Source organism: Mastigoproctus giganteus, chromosome 8, assembly GCF_048544385.1.
Source record: "Mastigoproctus giganteus isolate SK-2022 chromosome 8, ASM4854438v1, whole genome shotgun sequence".
NCBI lineage: Eukaryota > Metazoa > Arthropoda > Arachnida > Uropygi > Thelyphonidae > Mastigoproctus > Mastigoproctus giganteus.
Window position 1 is genome coordinate 135,805,232 of NC_143582.1, and position 23,880 is coordinate 135,829,111.

At 36.9% G+C, this 23,880-nt stretch overlaps 1 protein-coding gene across 1 annotated transcript in view; it reads left to right on the forward strand.

Annotated features, from left to right (window-relative positions):
• The window catches only part of LOC150081840 (RING-type E3 ubiquitin-protein ligase PPIL2), a 353,530-nt gene that overhangs the window by 9,552 nt on the left and 320,098 nt on the right, over positions 1 to 23,880 (forward strand). The window contains exons 2-3 of the mRNA XM_090379747.1: positions 12,085 to 12,134; positions 19,278 to 19,395. Coding sequence (XP_090235873.1) covers positions 12,085 to 12,134; positions 19,278 to 19,395 — 168 coding nt within the window. The remainder of the gene's footprint in view (positions 1 to 12,084; positions 12,135 to 19,277; positions 19,396 to 23,880) is intronic.

Genomic DNA, 23,880 nt, shown 5'->3' on the forward strand with positions numbered 1-23,880 from the left:
TTGTTAACAGGAGAGATTGCTTCTACAGGGATGGGATACACTTAAATAGAAAGGGTGCAAGAATATTTGCTGATGCTATCGAGGCAGTGTTAGGTGGGTCGGAAAACTGCTAGCTTGGGGGGAGACAAAGACCAATAGATTGACAGTAGCCACTGGCAGAGGTGAAAGAGATTCTTGCACTGCTTCTATTAGAATGAGCAGAAGCCTGAAAAACAAGATGCATGATATTTCAGAAACTGCTGGGAGCCATTGCGGTACAAGTAAACACATGGGTTGTGTTAGGGTAGCTAAGAATAGAAACAGGTGCAGGTATACTTGCGTGTACACCAAGTGCTGAAGTGGGATTACTCAAAGAGGTAACTACCATTAGGGGTAAAGGGAAGGGTTATTGCTTCCGTAAAGGCAGCTACGATGGACTGAGACAGTATTTAAATTCTATACAGTTGGACCAACTGATGTTACCAACAGCAAATTCAAAATGGGAAGCATTCAAAGAACTTACCTTGGAAGCTACTAGGCTTTACATACCAACTAAGAAATATTGTTCAAGGTTTAGGCCAAAATGGATGTCAGATGAACTAATGAGGCATATGGCAGAGAAGAAAAATGCATGGGATACTTACAAATTAACACATGACACAGAAGCCTATGATAGATACAAGTTGATATGCAACCAAGTTACAAAGGAGGTTAGGCAGGCGAAGGCAGAATACGAGAAATCCTTGGCAAGGGATGCAAAGAAAAACAGCAAAGAGTTCTTTACTTATGTAAACTCTAGAAGGAAGGGGATGAATCAGATTGGTCCACTTGATATTGATGGGTCAACTGTTGATGATCCTGCTCAGGTAGCTAACAAACTAAATGAATATTTTGCATCGACATTCACACATGAGGAGTTATTCAGCGAGGGGAATGCCAGAGGTGTATTCAACTCTAGCAGTAAGCTACAGAATCTTGAAATAACTGGGAGTAAAGTGGAGGAAAAATTGTTGAAGATAAACACAAGAAAGGCACCTGGGGTGCATGGGATCTATCCAGTTATATTAAAGGAGGCAGCAAAGGAAGTAAGCAAACCCTTAGCCATAATTATGAGAGCTTCCTTGGACTCAGGGGAGGTACCCTTAGACTGGAAATGTGCAAATGTGACCCAAATTCACAAAGGAGGATCAAAGGCTGACACAAGTAATTATAGACCTGTGAGCTTAACTTCTGTTCCAGGAAAATTAATGGAGGCACTGGTTAAAGAAGCAGTGCAGGATCATTTAGACAAGACTTCAGTTATAGCTCGGACACAGCATGGTTTTGTTAAGGGGAAGTCTTGCCTGACCAATTTGATTGGATACTATGATGCAGTCACAAAAGAACTGGATGCAGAGAATAGCTTTGATATTATATACTTGGATCTTAGAAAGGCTTTTGATACTGTTGCACATGGAAGACTGCTACACAAATTGGAGCAGTGTGACATTGGAGGCAAATTGCTGCTATGGATAAAGGGGTGGTTGAGGGGGAGAAGACAGAGAGTGGTAATCAATGGACACTGCTCATCGTGGACTAATGTTATTAGTGGAGTCCCTCAGGGCTCAGTGTTGGGTCCATTATTGTTTTCTGTATTTATAAATGATATTGATGATGGTATATCAAGCTTAATGTCCAAGTTTGCAGACGATACAAAGGTTGGCAGGGTTGTCAAGGACACTATGCTGCTGCAACACTATGCTGCTGTAACAGGATCTGGAAAGGTTGAGCAGATGGGCTGAGAGGTGGCAAATGAAGTTTAACATTGACAAATGTAAAGTACTACACATGGGAAACAGCAACCCCAGAGCAACGTATCAACTCTGTGGTACTACACTGACAGTGGTAGAGAATGAAAGGGACTTGGGGGTGGTTGTGCAGGCAGATATGAAGTTCTCTGAGCAGTGCAGACGGGCTGCAAGAGTAGCTCATGGAGTATTGTCAATGATATACAGGAATTTTTCCAGCAGGGATAAGGAGGTGATTATTCCATTGTATAAGGCAATGGTCAGGCCACACCTAGAGTACTGTATACAGGTCTGGAGGCCTCATTTCAAGAAGGATGTAGAGCTGCTGGAACGAGTACAGAGAAGGGCAACAAGATTAGTGAATGGAACAAAGGGGTGCTCTTACGAAGAAAGGCTTAAGTTTTGCAAATTACAGTGTCTGGAGACTAGGCACCAGCGAGGTGATCTGATAGAGGTGTATAAAGCCTTGAATGGTTTGAGCATGCTCAATGCTGATGGGATTCTTCCTCTAGCTCAGAAAAATCACCTGAGAGGGCATAAATTCAAATTGAGGCAAGACAGATGTCGGATAGACGTGGGAAATTTGCTTTTAGCCAGTGGGTGGTTGGTTGGTGGAACAGACTTCCATCCCTTGTAGTGGAGGTTGATAGCCTAAATAAGTTTAAGGCTCAGCTGGACAGGTATTTTGAACGAACAGAGGGGTGAAGTGGAAGTGGGTTTTTTTTTTTTTTTTTTTTTTGGCTGATGCTGCATAAGCTTGCTTTCTTGCATCAAATGCCTCTTCTAATGCTAATGCTAATACTTCCTCATATTTCTCTTAATCACCAATATCAATTCTCTTTGCAACAGCAATCCACAAGTCGCTAACTTAATGCTAACAATTCCATGTAATTTCTCTTAATTTAGCAATATCAATTTTCTTTACAACTTCAACCAATAAATCAACTCAATACTAAACATTTGCTTATTTCTCATGTTTCTTCAACCTTACTCTAAAATAATCTCCCACTTTATCTAAGTACCATTTCCAAAACAACACAGTTCAGAGGGCTTACTTCCTTCTCTTTCACGGTGGAATTCCTTTGTGCAGTTTCCTTCCACGGAGTGCGGTGATGTCTCTCTCTTCTTAGTTGAATTCTGCATCTCTGCTGTACAGCTCTTCCAGTACTGTCTTGTTTCGGGATTTTGAGAACAGTTCTCTGTTAATACTGAAGGAAATTACTACAGCAGTAGTAGAAGTCAGGGCACTATCTGACTGGCTTGTTATTCATCTTCTGGATTAACTTCTAGCACAGGAACATGCCCGGCGAAACCCTTCACTGTTTAGCTGGACACTCCCAGAACTGGACCTGAACTGAACCCAGAACTACCACTGGAAGTCTGCAACCCCTCCGAACAACAACCACAAACACCCTCTTTTGGCGCGAACACCTTATTTATTCCCTTCTCATTTATTTATTTATTGAATTGATTGCAAGTTACAATTGTCCCTTGTACTACTTTTTTATATGCAAGCTTATATGCAAACCCCTCTGGGGTTTGCATATAAGCTTGCATATAAAAAAGATAGGGGGAGATACCTAAACACATAAGCTTGCATATTAAATTAGATAGGGGGAGATACCTAAATGCATGCAAACCCCAGAGGGGTTTGCATGCATTTAGGTATCTCCTCCTATCTAATTTAAACCTGAACCCATCACAGTGTTATTCCTTAAACTCACTCTTCTTCCTTTGGTGGGAAAAACAGAATATTTTTCCCACACAATGAAGCGCTTTCATCTTTTGCCTCAATATCATCCGTTCAAAATACTTTTGAACTGCTCCATATCGACACTCTTTCCCAAAATGCTCTAATTGTCGCATCCTCAAGTAGTGGTGTAATAGAGGGATTAAACTATTGTTCAGAAGCTTTAAGCCTTCCGCACCTGCCCTACCACTGCCAGACCTGCTCCCATTAATGGAAATATTTCCATAATGATGTTTTCATTATTCCTTAAGTGCTTTACTTCCACACACTGTACTTACTAAGAGAAAGATATTTGTAAGATTTTGTCTTACAGTTTCATGATGTTTTCAGGTTTCCATTGCATTTGTACTGTGTATAACAATCCCTCATTTGTAAATTCAACAGTATTAATGATTTATTGTTGTTGATTTTATAACCTTTATGTGAATAAATCATGGATAATTATTTTTTAAATTAGTACCGAAAAAAAAGTTATTTTTGTATCAATATCAGGATTTGAATACTGTAAAAAAATGATCAGGATCCCAGAATCTCGGTATTGTAAGCCCTAGTTCAGACTGCCTCAGTCTTAGGGTGTTTATCCTCCTTCCCGCTGTTTTACCCAATACGAAAATGACTTCTACAGATGGTGCATGTTATCGGTAGTTGCAATAGAAGTCATTTTCCTATTGGGTTAAAACAGCGCGAAGGGGAGATAAACACCCTAAAACTGAGGCAGTTTGGAGGGTGTACCCGTAAGCAAATTTCAGCTGCGAAGGCATTACACTCATGAACTCCATTAATCTGTTTTTAATAATGAGAAAAAACTAATCAATACATCATTATTGACTTCTGTTGCCATTACCGATAACATGCACCATCTGTTAACTGAGAATGCAGGGAGAAGCTGCTGTACTGGGAAACGCGTTTGACTGTTAAAAGTTTCCCGTCATTGTCATGTTGACTTCCTTTACTTTCACCCTACATTTTTTTTGCTATAAATTATTTTATTGTTACTTTGTTTAATTAGTTACTGTCATGATGCAAGAAAGCAAGCTTATAAAGCATCAGCCAAAAAAAATCACCCCTTCTGACATCATCTGTCCATCTCCTTCAATAACTTCTCTGGTTCTTCCTTGAATTTATTCAAAATGCCTATTTCCACAGCAACCGATGGAAGTTTGCTCCAACAATCAATGACCTGCTGGCTGAAGGCAAATTTCTGCACACATCTGATGTGCAACCATCTTTCTGCAGTATGCCACCTTCCCCTCGTGTGGTCTGAGCAAGAGGAACAATTCCATCAGCATTAAATTTGCTTAATCTATTAAAAGCCTTAAACACCTCAATCAGATCACTTCACATGTGCTTAGTCTCTAGATGCTGCAATTTGCAGAACTGAATCCTTTCTTGGTAAGACCACCATTTCATTCCCTTCACCAATCTTGTTGTTCTTCTCTGCACCTCTTCCAGTAGATCCTCATTATTCCTAAAATGAGGCTTCCAGACTTATTAAGTCTTGTGTGTCCTTCCATTGCCTTGTAAAATGGGATAATCATCTCCTTATCCCTGCAACAAAGTTTCTGTACTTCATTGACAGATCCCAAGAGCTGTCATAGCAGCCTGTGTGTACTGCTCGGAGAACTTCATATTTGACAGCACAATTATTATTTTTATTAATAACAAGATATGCAACAGGTAACCATTAACAGTGTATCTGAGAGCAGAACAACACAATTGATAACAATAATAAGAAATCCAACAGTAAGATAAACGTTGATGTAAATTTAAACATTAAATCATATGTACAAAAGAGGTATGCATTAAGTTACCGGTAAAACAAATAATAAATAAATTAGAGAATAGAAAAATAATAAAACAAATAATAATAATAAACTTCAATAATTAGATGAGAGCTAGTTACTTTGAAGTTCAAGAGAAGAGGCAAACTTGTGGATGAAGTTCGTCAGTGATTGGGAGTTGTCAAAAGAGTCAATGAGAGAGTCATTTGCTGATTCTGTTCAGTGGACTGAACCTAATAAAGTCATTGGTAGCAGAGTCAAGGCAAAACAGCATAAGATTCCTGACTTGTCTACAAGGAGCATTGAAGTTGATTTTACTGAGGATATCAGATGCTTCATAAGTTCTAGTGATTAGTTTGGCTAGAAGGGTGATGTCAGCAATAACTCTTCTAGTGCATAGAGGCCTCAGATGAAAGTAATTGCACAGTGATTCATAGTACACTGAGTGATAAAATAGAGGATTACAGAACATAAGGTAATGGACAAAATTTTTTTGGACTGCTTCAAATTTTGTTAATTAAAGTCTTTGTGTGAGGATTCCAGATGAGTAAGCTGAATTCAAGGATTGGCAGAACTGTAGTTTTATAAAGGATGACAGCATGTCTGTAGTTTTTGAACTTGTAGGTGTTCTGTTTGATAAATCCCAGTGTGGGATTTATCAAATCAGTGTTTTGAATGCTTTGCTGGTGATTTTAAGGACAGGAGCATCAAATTTAGCACTGCTAGAGAAGAGAATTCCCAAGTTGCTAACTTGGTCACACCTTTCAATGATCACAGAGTTAATAGTGTACTCCGTATTTATTAGTTGTGGAGATCTGCAGGATGAGGAAGAGATTACTTTGCATTTTGAGCGGTTAGCAGACAAGCTATTCAGAGATAGCCACAGAGAGAATTTATTGAGAGTCTACACAGCAGACTTAAGCGAATTTGACTAAGGCCAAATTGTAATGGCCAGATGACTAGGTCAGAGCACATCCGAAACGGCATGGCTGGCAGGGTGCTCATGGTCAGCTGTGGTTAGTACCTACTGAAAGTAGTTCGAGGAGGGAAAACCCACAAACCACCGGTGAGGTGTTGGATGACAATGGCTCATTGATGCTCGAGGTGAGTGAAGGCTCTCCCTCTCCCAGATGGTAAGTGGCAACAGAAGAGCAATTGTGGCGCAACTCGCTGGTGATGGGAGTAATGTGTCACAACACACAGTACATTGAACCCTGCCGAAAATGGAGCTGTGTAGCTGCAGGCTGCCCAGAGTGCCCATGCTAACCACGGTTCACAGGTGACAGTGCCTACAATGGGCAGATGAGCATCGAAACTGGACCTTGAGTGATTGGAAGAAGGTCGTCTGGTCCGATGAATTTCATTTCCCGTTGCACTATGTGGATGGCCAGGTATGCGTGCTTCATTTACCTGGGGAAGTGATGACGCCTGGATGCACTGTGGGATGAAAACAAGCCAGTGCCGGTGGTGTCTGATGTCTACCACCTACCTAAACATCATTGCTGACCAGGTACACCCTTTCGTGGCAATGGTCTTTCCCTCTGGCGGTGCCGTCTTTCAGCAGGATAATGTGCCATGCCATACCGCCCGGATTGTTCAAGACTGGTTTGTGGAACACGAGCAAGACTTCCAGGTATTGCCCTGGCTGGCCTCCAAATTCCCCAGACATCAGTCCCATCGAGCATCTGTGGTTTGTGTTGGAACAGCAACTCCAATCTGTGGTATCTCAACCACGGACCTTACAGGACATGTTGGTACCAGATATTACAAGACACGTTTAGAAATTTTGAAGCGTCCATGCCCTGCTGGGTACAAACTGTTTTGGCTGCACACGGAGGACCAACATCTTATTAGGTAGGTGGTCATAATGTTTTGCTCATCGGTGTATATTGACCTGCGTAAAGTGCTTAGGATACTTCCCCAGCATGAGAGACAAGTTGAAGATCTGAAGTATGGGGGGGGGTGGTTTAAGGTAGTGAGTCTTTTTCCAAAGTAAGCCAGGAATGTCATCTGGACTTCTAGTGTAGTAATTTTTCATGTTTTTTAATGCTGATCTCATCTGTGATAAAGAGGTTGATTAGGATATCATCTTTAACAGGTGTGATGGAAGGTCTCGATGTATCATTGGTTTGAATTCTGGAAATAAGTTTGGCAAACTCTTGAGCAATAGTGAATTCGTCCGATAAGAGAAATCCATCTGAGTTATGGAGTTGTAGCTTTCTGCTGGTTATATTCTTGTGCTTCATGAAATTCTGGTATGGTTTCATATCTCTGAGTAAGTAAACTATCCTGAACTGACTCTGTATACATGTTGTTCGATTTTAATATGAGTGTTTTCACTTCTTTGCAGAGTTGGCTGAATATTTCATAGTATTGCCTGTCACCTGATTGCTTATACTTGTTCCTATAGAATTCTTTGGATTTAATTTTATGTATTAATTTGCTGTTATACCAGTGTGGGTAGATAGAGCATGCTGTCAGATGGGATTGAGGAACAATGTTGGATGTAACTGAGTGGACACAGTTGATCAGGTTATCGGTGAGCACATCGATGTCATCAACAGCATCAAATAGCTGCTTATCCATATTGCTGAGTACTAGGTTGAGCAGAGGCCAGTCAGCCATTCTGAAATGGAACCGTGGAGAACGAGAGCTGCATTGGTAGTTATGACAAGTCACAGTGATGTCAAAAGTGATTGGCAAATAACCCCCAGTCTTTTTTCACTTTCCACTACCTTGAGTGTAGTACCATTTTCCAAAAGTGCTAATGGGATAGGATAGGATATATGTATAGCACGAACAGGTTTAAAAGTGTGCAAACCTTAGCAGAGATTATATTTTAGAAAAATGAAGATTAATTAATTATAACTGTCATATTTACTGTCATTCAATGCTAAGGTTGGAAAAAGGCAAAACAGCGCAGAAAGAGGAACTATAGGAAATTTTGGAATTGGTGAAAGAAATAAAAGAGGTGAAAGACTTGTGGAATTTGCAGAATCTCAAGGACTGTCAGTAATGAACACTTTTTTCAAGAAAAGGGTGAACAGAAAGTGGACATGGAAGAGTCCAAATGGATTAACAACTAATGAAATCGACTTCATCCTCACTAACAGAAGATATATTGTGAATGATGTTACCGTCCTGAATAAGGTAAATGTTGGAAGTGATCACAGAATGGTAAGATGTACACTTGATATAGATGTAGGAAAGGAAAGGAAAAAACTGACTCGAGTAAATAATACAAAGGTCTTTGAAATAACAGAGGAGGAGAAAAAGCAGTATGTACTGGAACTTAAGAACAAGTTTGAGCTTCTGCAGACTGCTCAGGACCAAGATATCGACGAGGAATATTACAACTTTCTGAAAGTGATAAAGCCCAAGAAACCTATAGGGAAACAGAAATCCAAAGAAGAAAAAATTAGTCAAGAAACACTTGTCATGATGAACCAAAGACGACAAATGAAGAGCAAGAAAAACACTGACAGGGAGAAAATTGAGTATACTGAGTTATGCAAAGCCATTAGAAAGAGACTCAGAGAGGACATAAGAAGATTTAACACAAGAAAAGTAGAACAAGCATTAAGGGAAAACAAAGAATTTAAATCAGCAGCCATGAGCAGTAATACAGAAAGACAAATGATACTGAAACTGAAGAATAGCGATAGTGTACTTATAAACAGCAGAGAAGGCATAATTCAAATAGCAGAAGACTACTATAGAGAATTATACAAGGAGCGAGGGAATGATACCAGCAGTGGGGAAGATGGATTGCAAAGTAGCAACACATACGACATACCCGATATTCTTCCTGATGAGGTAGAACATGCATTGAAGAAAATGAAGAATCGGAAAGCCCCGGGGGAAGATGAAGTTACTGTAGAGTTGTTAAAATTGGGAGGAAGAGACATAACACAAAAACTGGCAAGGCTCCTCACAAAGTGCATTAGAAAAGGTGTGATGCCTAAGCAGTGGAATAATGCAATCATAGTTTTGCTGCATAAGAAAGGAGATAAATCAGAAATTGGAAATTATAGACCAATTAGCTTGTTATCCCATATCTACAAGTTGTTCACAAGGGTCATTACTAACAGATTAGAAAGAATACTTGATGAGAATCAACCGAAAGAGCAAGCTGGCTTTAGGACAGGATTCTCAACTATGGATCACCTTCACGTAATATCACAGCTAATGGAGAAAGCAAATGAATATAAAACACCATTATGCCTGGCATTTGTGGATTATGAAAAGGCATTTGACTCCATACAGCATAAGGCAATGTTTCGGGCACTGGAAAGACAAGGCATAGATACTCCATATATTATGATTTTGAAGAAAATATATGAGAGTGCTACATCCTTTATTAGACTAGACAAAGATAGTAGCAAATTTAAAATCGAGAAAGGAGTTCGACAAGGAGACACAATATCTCCGAAGCTGTTTACTGCTGCCCTTGAGGAAGCCTTCAGAAGATTAGACTGGTCGCAGAAAGGAGTCAATGTGAACGGAGAGTACCTAAACCATTTATGATTTGCAGATGACATTGTGGTCATAAGCCACGATCCCAAAGAATTAGAGGAAAATCTTAATCAGTTATGCACAGTTAGTAAGGATTTTGGACTAAAGATGAATATGGCTAAAACAAAAGTAATGATGAACAAGTATGCCACGGAAAGGGAAATAATGATTGAAGGAGCAGTAATTGAAAAGGTGGAGTCATATACTTATCTGGGACAAGTTATTAGCTGTAATAATGATAAATGGCTGGAAGTCAAGAGAAGAATAAATTTTGGATGGATAGCATTCAGGAAATATAGCCACATACTGAAGAGCAATATCCCAGTTTGTCTGAAACGTAAAATAATGAATCAATGTATACTCCCCACCATGACTTATGGAAGTGAAACTTGGGCACTCACCAAAAGAATGGAAGAGAAGCTAAGAACTACACAGCGAAGAATGGAACAAATTATATTGGGAATCAGACTGTTAGATAAGAAGTGAAACACATGGATTAGGCAGCAAACTCAAGTAAAGGACATTCTTATCAAAACTAAAGAACTAAAATGGTCTTGGGCAGGACACATAGCTCAAAGACATGATGACAGATGGACTAAGAAAATAACAGAATGGTACCCAAGAGGGGCTAGAAGAAAACCTGGAAGACAAAGGCGGAGATGGATTGATGAAATTCATGAGTTTTTGAGTAGTAAATGGATGGCCAGTGCTCAAAACAGAAGGAACTGGAAAGTTGCTGGAGAGGCCTTCATCCTGCAGTGGATTGAAAATGGCTGATGATGATGATGAACTGTCATGTAGTTAGTGCAATTGTATCAGATTTTTATGTAGCAAAATAAGAAAAAAAAAAAAACAGTTGATTTACCCTAGTCATTCACATTGAATAAGTAGCCCTTCTCAAGTAGAGAAGTACACTGTTATTGATGCTATTACACTTCCATAGTTACACACTGTTAATATAGAATAAATGTTAAAAGTCAATTAATTGACACCTTTATTATTAATATTAGTAATACTGGCAAATGATGCAAGGAAACAAGCTTATACACCAACAGCCAAAAAAAAAAAAAAACTTACCCCCACCTCATTTATCCATTTTTTCTAATAATATGTTTAATTCTTCCTTAAATTTATTAAACACTTTCACTACAATACTATATGGTAGTTTGTTCCAATAATCAATTACTCTCTGGCAAAAAGCAAATTTTCATTCATCTTGGTATGTTATCTATTCTGCAGTTGGTCTTTCTCAATTTATGTCCCCTTGTGTGCATTGTCTGCAAAAGAAATAGAATACCATCATCATTAAGTTTACTTAATCCATTTAAAGCTTAAACTCTTTCATTCGCTTTCATCTGGAGTATACTACCACCTCAGTGTTATTATATTTAAGGATTACTGCTACCCATATGCCACCAAATACGGAGGATGCGGAAAGGTCAGGGAATGACCACCGCATATCCCTGGAGCAATATGGCCTTAGTTGCTAATGCTCCTAAAAATCAAATAACAACTACTACTACCCATATGCAGTACCTTGCATTTACCAATGTTAAACCTCAAATACCACTTCTCAGCTCGTTTGCCTTTGGCATCGAATATAGCTAAGCATGTCAGGCACATGCTCTTTTAGTAGACTGAGGTTCAAGCCCCTGACTGCTAAATACTGTTGATCTGCCAACCTGCACTGGACCAGCATGACAGATTATGGTCCATTTCCCTCAATATGAACATTGAGGAGGCTTCCATCCTGCAATGGATTGATAATGGCTGCAATTTTATCATGTATTTATGTCTGAGCTTGTTTTCTTCAGCTGATTTATATGTTATACAGGTTAAAAACTTGGAAAATAATTCACTTGAAAAAGTCCTACTCACACTGTCTGCCTGAGATTGGTTAAGTACAATCCCAGTTGAATAGATCTTTAAGAATTCTTCCATTTCTGACACTGTTTTAACCAACACTTTTTCACGCTACTTAATTGTTCTGTGGTGTGGCATTACTTTTGATAACATAGTGTTTGCATAAAATTGGTCAAGTAAAGTTAATAATTTGCTACTTTCTGATAGAATAATGCTACATTGTGTAACCTTTCTGGCAACTCATTCATCCTCTCTGACAGAATTTTTTTGCAGTTATTTGTGAAATGAGTGATTATTTCTTTAGCAACAGCCATTCTGTACCAGCTTTCTAATACTTCAAAAATAGGATTAGAAACATTATTTATTATAAAGTATTAAAACTTAAATAATTGTTTTGAATTTTAATTAGGTACCTGACGTGCACAGAATGGAATAACTTCTATGGAGGAAAGAAGTCAGGTATGGATATAGATTTCATAATCCACATTCACTTAAGGAATTTATATGCTATATTTTTAATGAATAATTCAAATTGCTCTTTTTTTGTAATTAGTAAAAACTTTTAATTTACTCATATTTGAAAATAACATGTGCACTGCATTAAAAAAAACAAAAAAACTTTTATTTGTGAATTCGAGACAGAAAAAGAAATTAATTTCAAGTTGAATTTAATTTTTTCTTTGGGCATGTTCTGCAATATATCTAATTGAGTTGTGGCTTTGGATATTTGAGACATCAAGTTTTTAAAGTTTTCTGATGTACATAAATAACTTAACTCTTAACTTTTAAATCTGACCATCATAAAAACAGGGTATATATATCCCCCTCTCTCTCTCTCTCTCTCTCTCTCTCTCTCTCTCTCTTCCCCTCCCCAATTTGCATGTACAGAAAATGCACACATTCAGTTCAGTTCTTTCATTATGATTCACACCATTCCTCTCTCCTCACATAAAAAGATCTGCCTTATTCATACAGGTGCTGAGAAATATTGCTCTCTGGAAGCAAACTTTGAGTATGAGCTGTGAAATCTGCTCTCTTTCTTCTGTGCTATGTGCTACCTCCAGTAATAAATGAGATCATTTTGCGTGCCATCAAACTGTCTTCCACACCACACAAGTTTTAACTTTCCAGCAAATTGTGGCAGCTCCTTTGTGTCAATTTTAATCCTGCAGAATTAAAATTGACACATTTCTCTTCTTGTGCCACTATCAGCTTTATGTTTAAAAATCCATGCAGACCTATTTAAAGTATCAGTGAGTTAAACAGTTAATACACCGATTCAACACCGGTCAGATAGGGTTGGAGTGACATCTCCAACATGCTTGCCTACTTGCACACCTTTTGGCATATTCAGTGGATTCTTGCCCACAGATCTCCATGCTCGCATACCCTAACTTACTAAATAAAAAATTTATAAAACTGAGCACAGACTACAAATTATGAACCACAGAAGGGCTAGCTGTAACAAATATGAATTTGAGTATCCCATCACACACTAAACATCTGACTCCTCATTGAAATTTCCACAATCTGGTGCTTAGATAAAATCAAATTCATTAACTGCCTGTTCACACGGCTGTCCTTATGTCTTTAAAAACCCTTGCTCTTCTACCTATCATTACATGAAGATTGACGATGAGATGACATCAAAGACGTGGCCTCCTCTTACTGATTTACTTTTAAAGTTAATACACTCTCCATTTTTTTTTTTTTTCCATAGCAATAGGTACCAATACTAGTGTGGTGCAATTCACTTTTCACATGGAATTAATTTATAATTAATATGTATGCTAGTAATATGTTAACTATTACCAGTGTACCAAAGTAACACAATTTCAAAAAACACATTAGATGATAAATTACTGGGTAATTCTGAGTTGTGATATATTTTGTATGTAACAGAGCTCCATAAGATAAACATTGCTGTTTTCATTGAACAGTCTTTAAATATTTTAATTGTTAACCTACTCAATTTAAAAAAAAAAGAAAAAAAACACGGGTGAGGTTTGCTTATTGATGTGGAGTAAGAAACTAACAGGTAACTTTTATTAGTTTTGTGTTTTCCTAATATGATTAGTTGAGCTGTTAATGTTCGTCATGTTCCTTCAACCAGTATGATTAATTCCATAAAATAATAGCCGACCGGGCTAGCCGAGTGGGTAAAGTACCTGCCCGGCAACCCAAAGGTCGCGGGTTCGATTCCCGCCTCGGGCTTGGATCAAAGTACTGCAAAAACCTTGGGAGGTGCAATATGGCCACAGCAGCCGATGCGCCAACAACTACCAAATCAAAAAAAAAAAAAAAAAAAATCCATAAAATAATGCTGTTAGTAGCTCAGTGTCTGAACTAAGAGTTCTCATAGTGTACCTCGATTGAAAGTTGTGCTAATTACAATATTGATGTGGGTTTTACTTAAAGATGTAACTATGGTCAAAGGCAAGGGAAAGGGCTTTTACTTTTGTAAAGGTGACTACAGTGCTCAGACAGTTTTTAAATTTCATGCAGTGGGACCAACTGGTGGTTGCCAATAGCAAATTCTAAATTGGAAGCATTCAGGGATGTTATAGAACCTGCTTGGCTTTTTGTACCAACTAGAGGTACTGTTCAAAGCATAGACCTAAACAGACATCAAAATGAATTGATGAGACTCATAGCAGCAAAGAAAAATGCATGATATGCATATAAATCATTGAGTGGTACAGATACATACAGTAGATATAAACTAGTTTGCAATCAAGTCACAAAGGAGGTTGGCAAGCTAAGGCAGATTATGAGAGGTTTCTGTCAAAGAATGCAAAGAAAAGCAGCACACTTCTTTACTTATGTAAACAGTAGAAGGAGGTGGGTTCGAATCACATTGGTCCACTAGATGTGAATGGATTAGCCGGTGGTAATCCTACTCAGGTTGCAGAAAACTGAATGGGTATTTTCCATCTACATTCACACATGAATTTTTTCGGGTTGGGGATGCCAAAAGCGAGTCAAATTCTGTTGAGAGGCTGAATGGTTTTGTGATGATTGAGGAAAGTGGAGGAGATATATACCTGCCACTAAAGTTACACAAAAAAAAGTTTCTTTATTAGTTGACTGTGATTTTAATGCTAATGTGTGTCTCTCTCTCTCTCTCTCTCTCTCTCTCTCTCTTTCTCTCTCTCTCTCTCTCTCTCTCTCTTGAATAAACACCGAATAGGAAACTAACTTGCTATTGCATTTAGTGGCGTCACATGTTTAAGTTTTGCCAGTAAATTCACTGAAAATATAAGGCTTTTTTTGTTACTAAAATATAATTGGCATAAACAAAATTCTGACCTATAAAATTGATGAACAGGCAGCAATAAAAGCTGTTGAGTTCATTGGGCATTTAGTGGAAACCGAATTTTCTGTAGCATTTAGTGGCATCATATATTCAGATTTTACTAATTAAAAATTCATAAGAGTTACCGCTATTTTTTCCATAGGACTGCCTCTCTTCCAGACCCTCCTTGTTTATACATGGTTCAAAATTTAAAATGATTAAAATATACTACAATTAAAATCAAATAGATGCATTCAATTCTCCAAGCTAATGAATGCCTAGACATCCCTGGGATCACAACTGAAGGCCCTCAATCAGACCCCAGATCTATCCAATATACCTGACAACCTCGAGAAATTGAAAACATTGTGTCAAAGTTTTTAAAAATAAACGTCATTAAAATTCATGAATGTGAAAATATACAATAATAAATATTTTAAAATTACTTTCCTTCCTAAAGGGACAAAACTTTTCGACTTGTTCTGATCACAGGTAGGAAACTGACTAATGTGAACTGTCCCCATGTTATTTATTACTAAGAGATTACTTGCTAACCCACACGCATGAAAAAGTCCACAAATCCGATATGAGAAAAGGTCTCTGTATGTTAAACGGTTTGTTTTTTATTTTCATTTCTAAGGTTTGAGCTATTAAAAGTCTTGTGAAATCGTGCTGCATGCTCAAAACCTTAGGCAAACAGTTAGCTTCTTTAAAGCTTCATAACTTCATTAGTTAGCTTCATTAAACAAGAAGACGTGATCCTCGTTTGTCGAATGAAATGACAGTTCAGATGGTGTGGCCAGTTCATTGCCCTAACTGACGCCGCATGTTGCTTTAAAGGAGTATCTAAAAGGCACCTAATGGAACCGACATAAGAAGAATCACAATTACTGCGTGGAATATTGTAAACTACATCGTTTATTCCATAACTGAAGAGGAAAGTGTGGAGCTCCTTTTCAGCAATGTAGTTTTTGAGTGGGCTTAGGTATTACTTTGAAATCAGTGTCCCTAAAAAGAATATTGAGCTGTTTGTACCATTGTTGGACATGTGGAATCGTAATAAAATGTCTTTTCCCCTCCTTGTTGTTGTTACCATTATTAATCAACTTTTCTTTGGCCTGCATCCTAATATTGTTTATGGTACTTAAGAAATATCCCCTATTTAGGAACCTGTATGTCAGCTCTACAATTTCATGGTGTGATGCAGTCTGCATTGTCATTTATTTATATGCGTTTATGAATTGATTTAAAATAATAGAATGTTTATAAGTGAAAGGATGATAACTCGAATAATGTAATAACATACCTGTGTTTGTCGGTTTACTATATATTTTAAACTGTAATTTGTTACTCACTCTTGTTAATGTGAAGTTTAAAAAGTTTATGCGCTTTGCTTATTCATCTTCCTCCTCCAATGTAAAACTTAACCTCGTATGCATGTTATTGAATGTTCCTAAAATATTTAAAAGTAGAGGGTATTCGTTAAGTACCATAAACAATTTTAGGATGCAGGCCAAAGAAAGTTTGGTTAATAATGGTAACAACAACGAGGGGAAAAAACACATTTTATTATGATTCCATATGTCCAACAATGCTACAAACAGCTCAATATTCTTTTTTAGGGTCACTGATTTCAACGTAATAGCCCCCTCAAAAACTGCATTCCTTGCTGAAAAAACACTCCACACTTTCCTCTTCAGTTATGGAATTACATAATGTGGTTTACAATATTCCATATGGTAATTGTGATTCTTCATATGTCGGTTCCACTAGGTGCCTTTTAGATATTCCTTTAAAGCAACATGCAGCCCGGTTAGGGCAATGAGGGCCACGCCATCTGAACTGTCATTTCATTCGATAAACAAGGAACATGTCTTCTTGTTTAATGAAGCTAAGTAACAAAGTTATGAAGCTTTAATGAAGCTGTAAAGTCTTGTGAAATCGGGTACAGCCCGATTTCACAAGACTTTTAATAGCTGAAACCCTAGAAATGAAAATAAAAAAACAAACTGATTAACATATAGAGACCTTTTATCATATCGGATTTGTGGACTTTTCCACTTGTGTAGGTTACCAAGTAATCTCTTAGTAATAAATAGTGTGGGGGACAGTTCACATTAGCCAGTTTCCTACCTGTGATCATGACAAAAGTCAAAGTTTTGTCCCTTTAGGACGGAAAGTAATTTTAAAATATTTATTATCATATATTTTCACATGCATGAATTTTAATGACGTTTATTTTTAAAAACTTTGACACAATGTCTTCAATTTCTTGAGGTTGTGAGGTGTATTGGATAGATCTGGGGTTGGATTGGGGACTTTGGTTGTGATTCCGGGGATGTCTAGGCATTCATTAGCTTAGAGAATTGAATGCATTTATTTGATTTTAATTGTAGTATATTTTAATCATTTTAAATTTTGAACTATGCATAAACAAGGAGAGTTTGGAAGAGAAGCAATCCTATGGAGAAAAATAGAGGTAACTCTTATGAATTTTTAATCAGATTTAAACATAGGACATATTGAGCCTTGATTGCTCTTGGTTTATAGAAAATTTAGATTTTGCATATTATAATAGTCCATTCACTTGAAAAGGGATGAATGTATTTCTAAAGCGAGCTGAGTAGTTCTTGTAAAGTAGTTTCCATTGTAAGGAGTTAAAAAATAGTTAATCACTTCTTTGCATTGAAAGATTTGTAGTCAGTATACAGGTCCATAAGCCTCATATTAGGAAGGACATTGATCTATTAGAACATATCTAGAGAAGAGCAACAAGGTTGTTAAGGGGAACAAAAGATGCTGCAGTTCTGCACACTGCAGCATCTTTTGTTCCCCTTAACAAGAGAAGCTTCAGTTCTGCACACTGCAGCATCTTTTGTTTCCCTCAGCAACCTTGTTGCTCTTATCTACATATGTTCTAATAGATTAATGTCCTTCCTAATATGAGGCTTATGGACCTGTATACTGACTACAAATCTTTCAATGCAAAGAAGTGATTAACTATTTTTTAACTCCTTACAATGGAAACTACTTTACAAGAACTACTCGGCTCGCTTTAGAAATACATTCATCCCTTTTCAAGTGAATATGCAAAATCAATATTATAATATGCAAAATCTAAATTTTCTATAAACCAAGAGCAATCAAGGCTAATATGTCCTATGTTTAAATCTGATTAAAAATTCATAAGAGTTACCTCTATTTTTCTCCATAGGATTGCTTCTCTTCCAAACTCTCCTTGTTTGGACAGGGACTGTGTATAAAGTTCCTTGTTTGGAACTTTATACACAGTTCGAAATTTAAAATGATTAAAATATACTACAATTAAAATCAAATAAATGCATTCAATTCTCTAAGCTATTGAATGCCTAGACATCCCCGGGATCACAACCAAAGTCCCCAATCCAACCCCAGATCTATCCAATACACCTCACAACCTCAAGAAATTGAAGACATTGTGTCAAAGTTTTTAAAAATAAACGTCATTAAAATTCATGCATGTGAAAATATATGATAATAAATATTTTAAAATTACTTTCCGTCCTAAAGGGACAAAACTTTGACTTTTGTCATGATCACAGGTAGGAAACTGGCTAATGTGAACTGTCCCCCACACTATTTATTACTAAGAGATTACTTGCTAACCTACACGAGTGGAAAAGTCCACAAATCTGATATGAGAAAAGGTCTCTGTATGTTAATCAGTTTGTTTTTTATTTTCATTTCTAAGGTTTCAGCTATTAAAAGTTGTGAAATCAGCCCGATTTCACAAGACTTTTACTGTTTTCAGAGGTAAACAGTTAGCTTCATTAAAGCTAACTGTTTTAATGAAGCTAAATTCATTAGTTAGCTTCATTAAACAAGAAGACATGATCCTCATTTATCTAATGAAATGAACCAAAATCCAACTGTTGTTGTTGTTTGGTTTTTAGGAGCATTAGCAACTAAGGCCATATTGCTCCGGAATATGCGGTGGTCATTCCTTGACCTTTCCGCATCCTCCATATTTGGTGGTGACGGGCTCGAACCCCGGTCTAATCAAGAAGCGTGTGGTATGCACTGCTGCTCCCTCCCACCTGGCTACGGAGATGCCAAAATCCAACTGCTATTTAGATAACAGATAGTTTTCCTGTATGTAGAATTTTTAAAATAGTTTGAATTTATTAATAACTTATATAACCATTGTAAATCTTAGTGGTTTTGCTACGGTATTTTTAAATTGATAAGATCATTTAAATTAAGTATGCTTAATTAAGTACAGAACACTTATTTAAACTTTATAGATCTTATTTAATGATTGATTTTAGGTAATCAATCTGGGAATCAATCAAATTTTAAGAGATTACCTTTTGACCACTGTGCATTGTCTCTCCAGCCATTTGAGCATCCAGTTTGTTCTCCCGAAGGTGTTATATATGATCTTATGTAAGTATTACTTTTGCTTATCATATGTTTTAAATTATTACTTGTCGCTTCATAGATTTATACTTTTTTCCCCATGGTATGAACAATATAAGCAACATATGTGGTTATAACATTTGAGCGGTTCTCTGTGATGGTACAGTGGGTTTGGAACTTGAAGAAGTTGTTTTCAGTCAAAACTGTTGTTAGTGGATCTCAGATGAAGGAAGTAATCCCCCCACCCCCATGAATCATTCTGAGTTTTTCAGTTCCCACAACATGAAAATTGGGCAATGAACTTTTATCCTTGTACAGAGACAATACAGGATAAAAAGACTATAGTATGCCAACTTATATGTAAGTTTATGTCCTAAGAAAGAGCAGGTGGAAACCAAACAATATTTAAACCAGCTGTGGTTAGTGTGTGTGTGTGTAGTAGCAGTAGTAACAGTGGCATGTGATGCAAGAAAGCAGCGTTATGAGCTTGTGCAGCATCAGCCAAAAAAAAAAAAAAAAAAAAAAAAATTTACCCAACAATTCCCTCAATGCTTGTCCAGTTCCTCCTTAAATTTAGTTAACCTATCAACTACAACGACAAATGGAAGTTTCTTCCAGCAATTAACCACCTGCTGGCTAAAGGCAAATTTCTGCACATCTATTCTATATCTGTCTTCCCTCAATTTGAATTTATGCCCCCTTAGGTTCGTAATCTGAACAAGTGGAAGAATCCTATCAGAATTCAGTATGCTCAACCCATTCAAGGCCTTATACACCTCAATGAGATCAATGTGCAGGTGCCTATCTCCAACCGCTACAATTTGCAGAACTTATGCGTCTCTTGGTAAGAGGATCCCTTCATTCCCCTCACAAATCTTGTTGCCCTTCTCTGTACATGCTCAAGCAAATCTGCATCCTTCCTAAAATGAGGCCTCCAAACCTGTACGCAGTACTCAAGGTGTGGCTAGACCATTGCCTTATACAGAGGGACAATCACCTCCTTTTCCCTGCTAGCAAAATTCCTGTATATCATTGACAAAACCCCATAAGCCTGTCTGCATTGCTCAGAAAACTTCATATCTGACTGCACAATTACTCTCAGGTCTTTTCATTTTCTACCACCTTCAGTGTAGTACCACACAGTTGGTACATTCCTCTGGGGTTACTTCTATCCATATGCTGTACTTTGCATTTGTCAATGTTAAACTTCAGTTGCCACTTCTCAGCCCACCAAGTGTGGATCTGGTTTCAAGCCTTTGCACTGTGACAAAAAGTGCATGGCTCATATATTGTGGCTTGAGAGAAAGTAAGTTAAAAAAAATACCTGGCTGCCTTTAATTAAATACTTGTATATCTATACAGTTACATGCATACATAAACTCTTCTGGTCTCGGCCATCTAGAAAATAAACCTAATTATTATTATTTTTTTTTATATTGAGGACTGGAATTTATGCTGTTCAAAATTTATTAATATCTAGCAAAGACATGGTTAAAACACTACCTTATATTTCAACACAAAATCCATCCTACCCCAAAAGCAAAGCAAATTTTAAACTGTAAAGTACAGTTTGAACTGAAACATATTGACAGCACCAAATATTTTATTTGAGGAGACCATCTAGCTTCCATGTTTGCTTGGTCTTATCACTTATTAGCACAGAAACATTTTCTTCCTTTGTCATGTATTACTACTCAAACAACCCGACATTTTTCTCACAAGATCACAAGAAAAAAAAAGTTGAGCAGATGGGCTGAGAGGTGTCAAATGAAGTTTATCATTGACAAATGTAAAGTACTACATATGGGAAGCAGTAACCCCAGAGTAACGTATCAACTCTGTGGTACTTCACTGACAGTGGTAGAGAATGAAAAGGACCTGGGAGTAATCGTGCAGTCAGATATGAAGTTTTGAGCAGTGCAGACAGTCTGCAATGATATCTTGTCATGATATACAGGAATTTTTCTAGCAGGGATAAGGAGGTGATTATCTCCTGTATAAGGCAATCGTCAGGCCATACCTTGAGTCCTGTATACAGGTCTGGAGGCCTCATTTTAAGAAGGATATAGAGCTGTTGGAATGAGTACAGAGAACGGCAACAAGATTAGTGAATGGAACAAAGGGTTGCTCTTATGAAGAAAGGCTTAAGTTTTACAAATTACAGTGTCTGGAGACTAGGCACTGTAATTTGCACCTGCGAGATGATCTGATTGAGGTATATAAAGTCTTGAATGGTTTGAGCATGCTCAGTGCTGATGGGATTCTTTCTCTTGCCCAGAATAATTGCCCGAGAGGGCATAAATTCAAATTGAGGAAAGACGGTTGTAGGATAGATGTGCTGAAGTTTGCCTTTAGCTAGTGGGTGGTTGATTGCTTGAACAAACTTCCATCTGTCATTGTACAAGTTGATAGCTTAAATAGATTCAAGGCAGAACTTGACAAACATTTGGAGCGAGTCGATGGGTGAAATAAGGGTTTTTTTGGCTGATGCTTTGCTTGCTTTTAAGCTTGTGATAAGCTTGCTTTTCTTGCATCATGTGCCTTTGCTAATGCTAAAATAATGAAAAAACAGGGTTTTACAACTTTCCCAAGACATCATTTGGAGTTGGTTAAGCATGCAGGACTATACCACTGTAATCAAATTAGTTTTTCCCTGACTTGATTGGCACATTATGGCCTTGTTGCCAATGCGCCATTAAACACTAAACCAAACCCTGACTTAATAATATAATAGAACACATAGGACTTAACCTATTTGGGAAATTTAATATCAAATTAAGGGAAAGACATCCACACTAAACTACAAAAATATAATAAAATGAATGGAACGAAATGCCACTTCAGAAAACAAATGACAACTGAAACAAAATTACAACTGCACAACATCACTTCAAAACCAGCCCTCTTCTACAGCTGTGAGACTTGGGTCATAAATAAGAAATATGCACACAAACTAGAAGCAGCACAAATGAGATTTTTAAGACCATTATTAGACTTTACAAGACTAGACCACCAGAGAAATTTAGATATCCGCGAGAAATTAAAAGTAGATAACATAGTAAATGACATAAAATGGTATCAGGAAAAATGGATCAACCACATAGAAAGAATGAATCCAGAGTGGATCCCAAAATTAGCCTTTAACTACAAACCTACAGGCAAGAGAGATGTTGGTTGACCAAGACAACAATGGTGAGATCAAGACCACCTCCAAGAGCTACAACGGAACACTTCTTAAAAGACCTAAGCCGGACCAAGTTCATGATGATTATTTTGTAATGTTTGTTTTTATATTTTTAATTAAAGGAGGACAGATAATATAAAATTTCGAATAAAGGTTTTTGAGGTATGTTTAATTTTTTTAAAAAATGGATTCAGAAGTATTCAAGATTTATGCTTTGGAAACCACCGGAGCACTGGTTTCCAAACCTTGTTTGTGGAACCTTAGTTCTCTGCAAAAGGAGCTTACATTTATCTGAAGGTAAATGTTCTATTAATTTATCATTGATTTAATTTCTACACAAGTATTATATTACATTTTTAAAAATATTACGAATTCTGCAGAAGACTTAAACTCTGCTATGGATCACTACCTGCATTCTTAATTTAAATTTCATGCAGTAATTTTGGCTTAAAAAATTATTTTGAACTTTATTCCCAACTGTTTGCTGTTCTTGCTTATTTTTAGATGTTATTAATTAAATAGTATTACATATAATTGTAGAGTTTTTAATCATACTTAATCTATATTTATTTATACTGATGAACAAACTACTGATGTTTGTTATCTTGTCATCCAATTTCTTTCTGGTTACCATTTTGAAGAAATTTGCAATTATATGTTCTTGTTTTTATGTTCATGTGGCTGAATGCATTATTATATTTAACTGGGAAACACTGATATGTGGAGGTTCTAATTAAAATCATTATGGTATATGCTCACTTGCTGAATTATTGATTTGAGGCTCATTTTCTGCTTATGAAATTTATTTATTATTTTTTTTTTGTTAAACAGTTTGCCATTTGTTACAGTGTCCATATTATATTAAATATGGACACTGTAAAAAATGGTAAACAGTGTCCATAAAAATTTGTGTTCATATTATATTAAAATATGAAAAGAGAATATTTCTTTTCATATTTTTTATCCTTTTATATTGAGGAAAGGTTAGAGGAAAAATTCCATAATACATTAATACATATATTGAAATTAGTAGTAGTAGTGGCATGTGATGCAAGAAAGCAAGTGTATGAGCTTATGCAGCATCAGCCAAAAAAAAAAAAAAAAAAAAAAATCACACCATTCCCTCCAAATACCTGTCCAGTTCCTCCTTAAATTTATTTAACCTATCAACTTCCACAACGGCAGATGGAAGTTTTGTTCCAGAAATTGACCATCCACTGGCTAAAGGCAAATTTCCGCACATCTATTCTACATCTGTCTTTTCTTAATTTGAATTTATACCCCCTTAGGTTCGTAATCTGAACAAGTGGAAGGATCCCATCAGAATT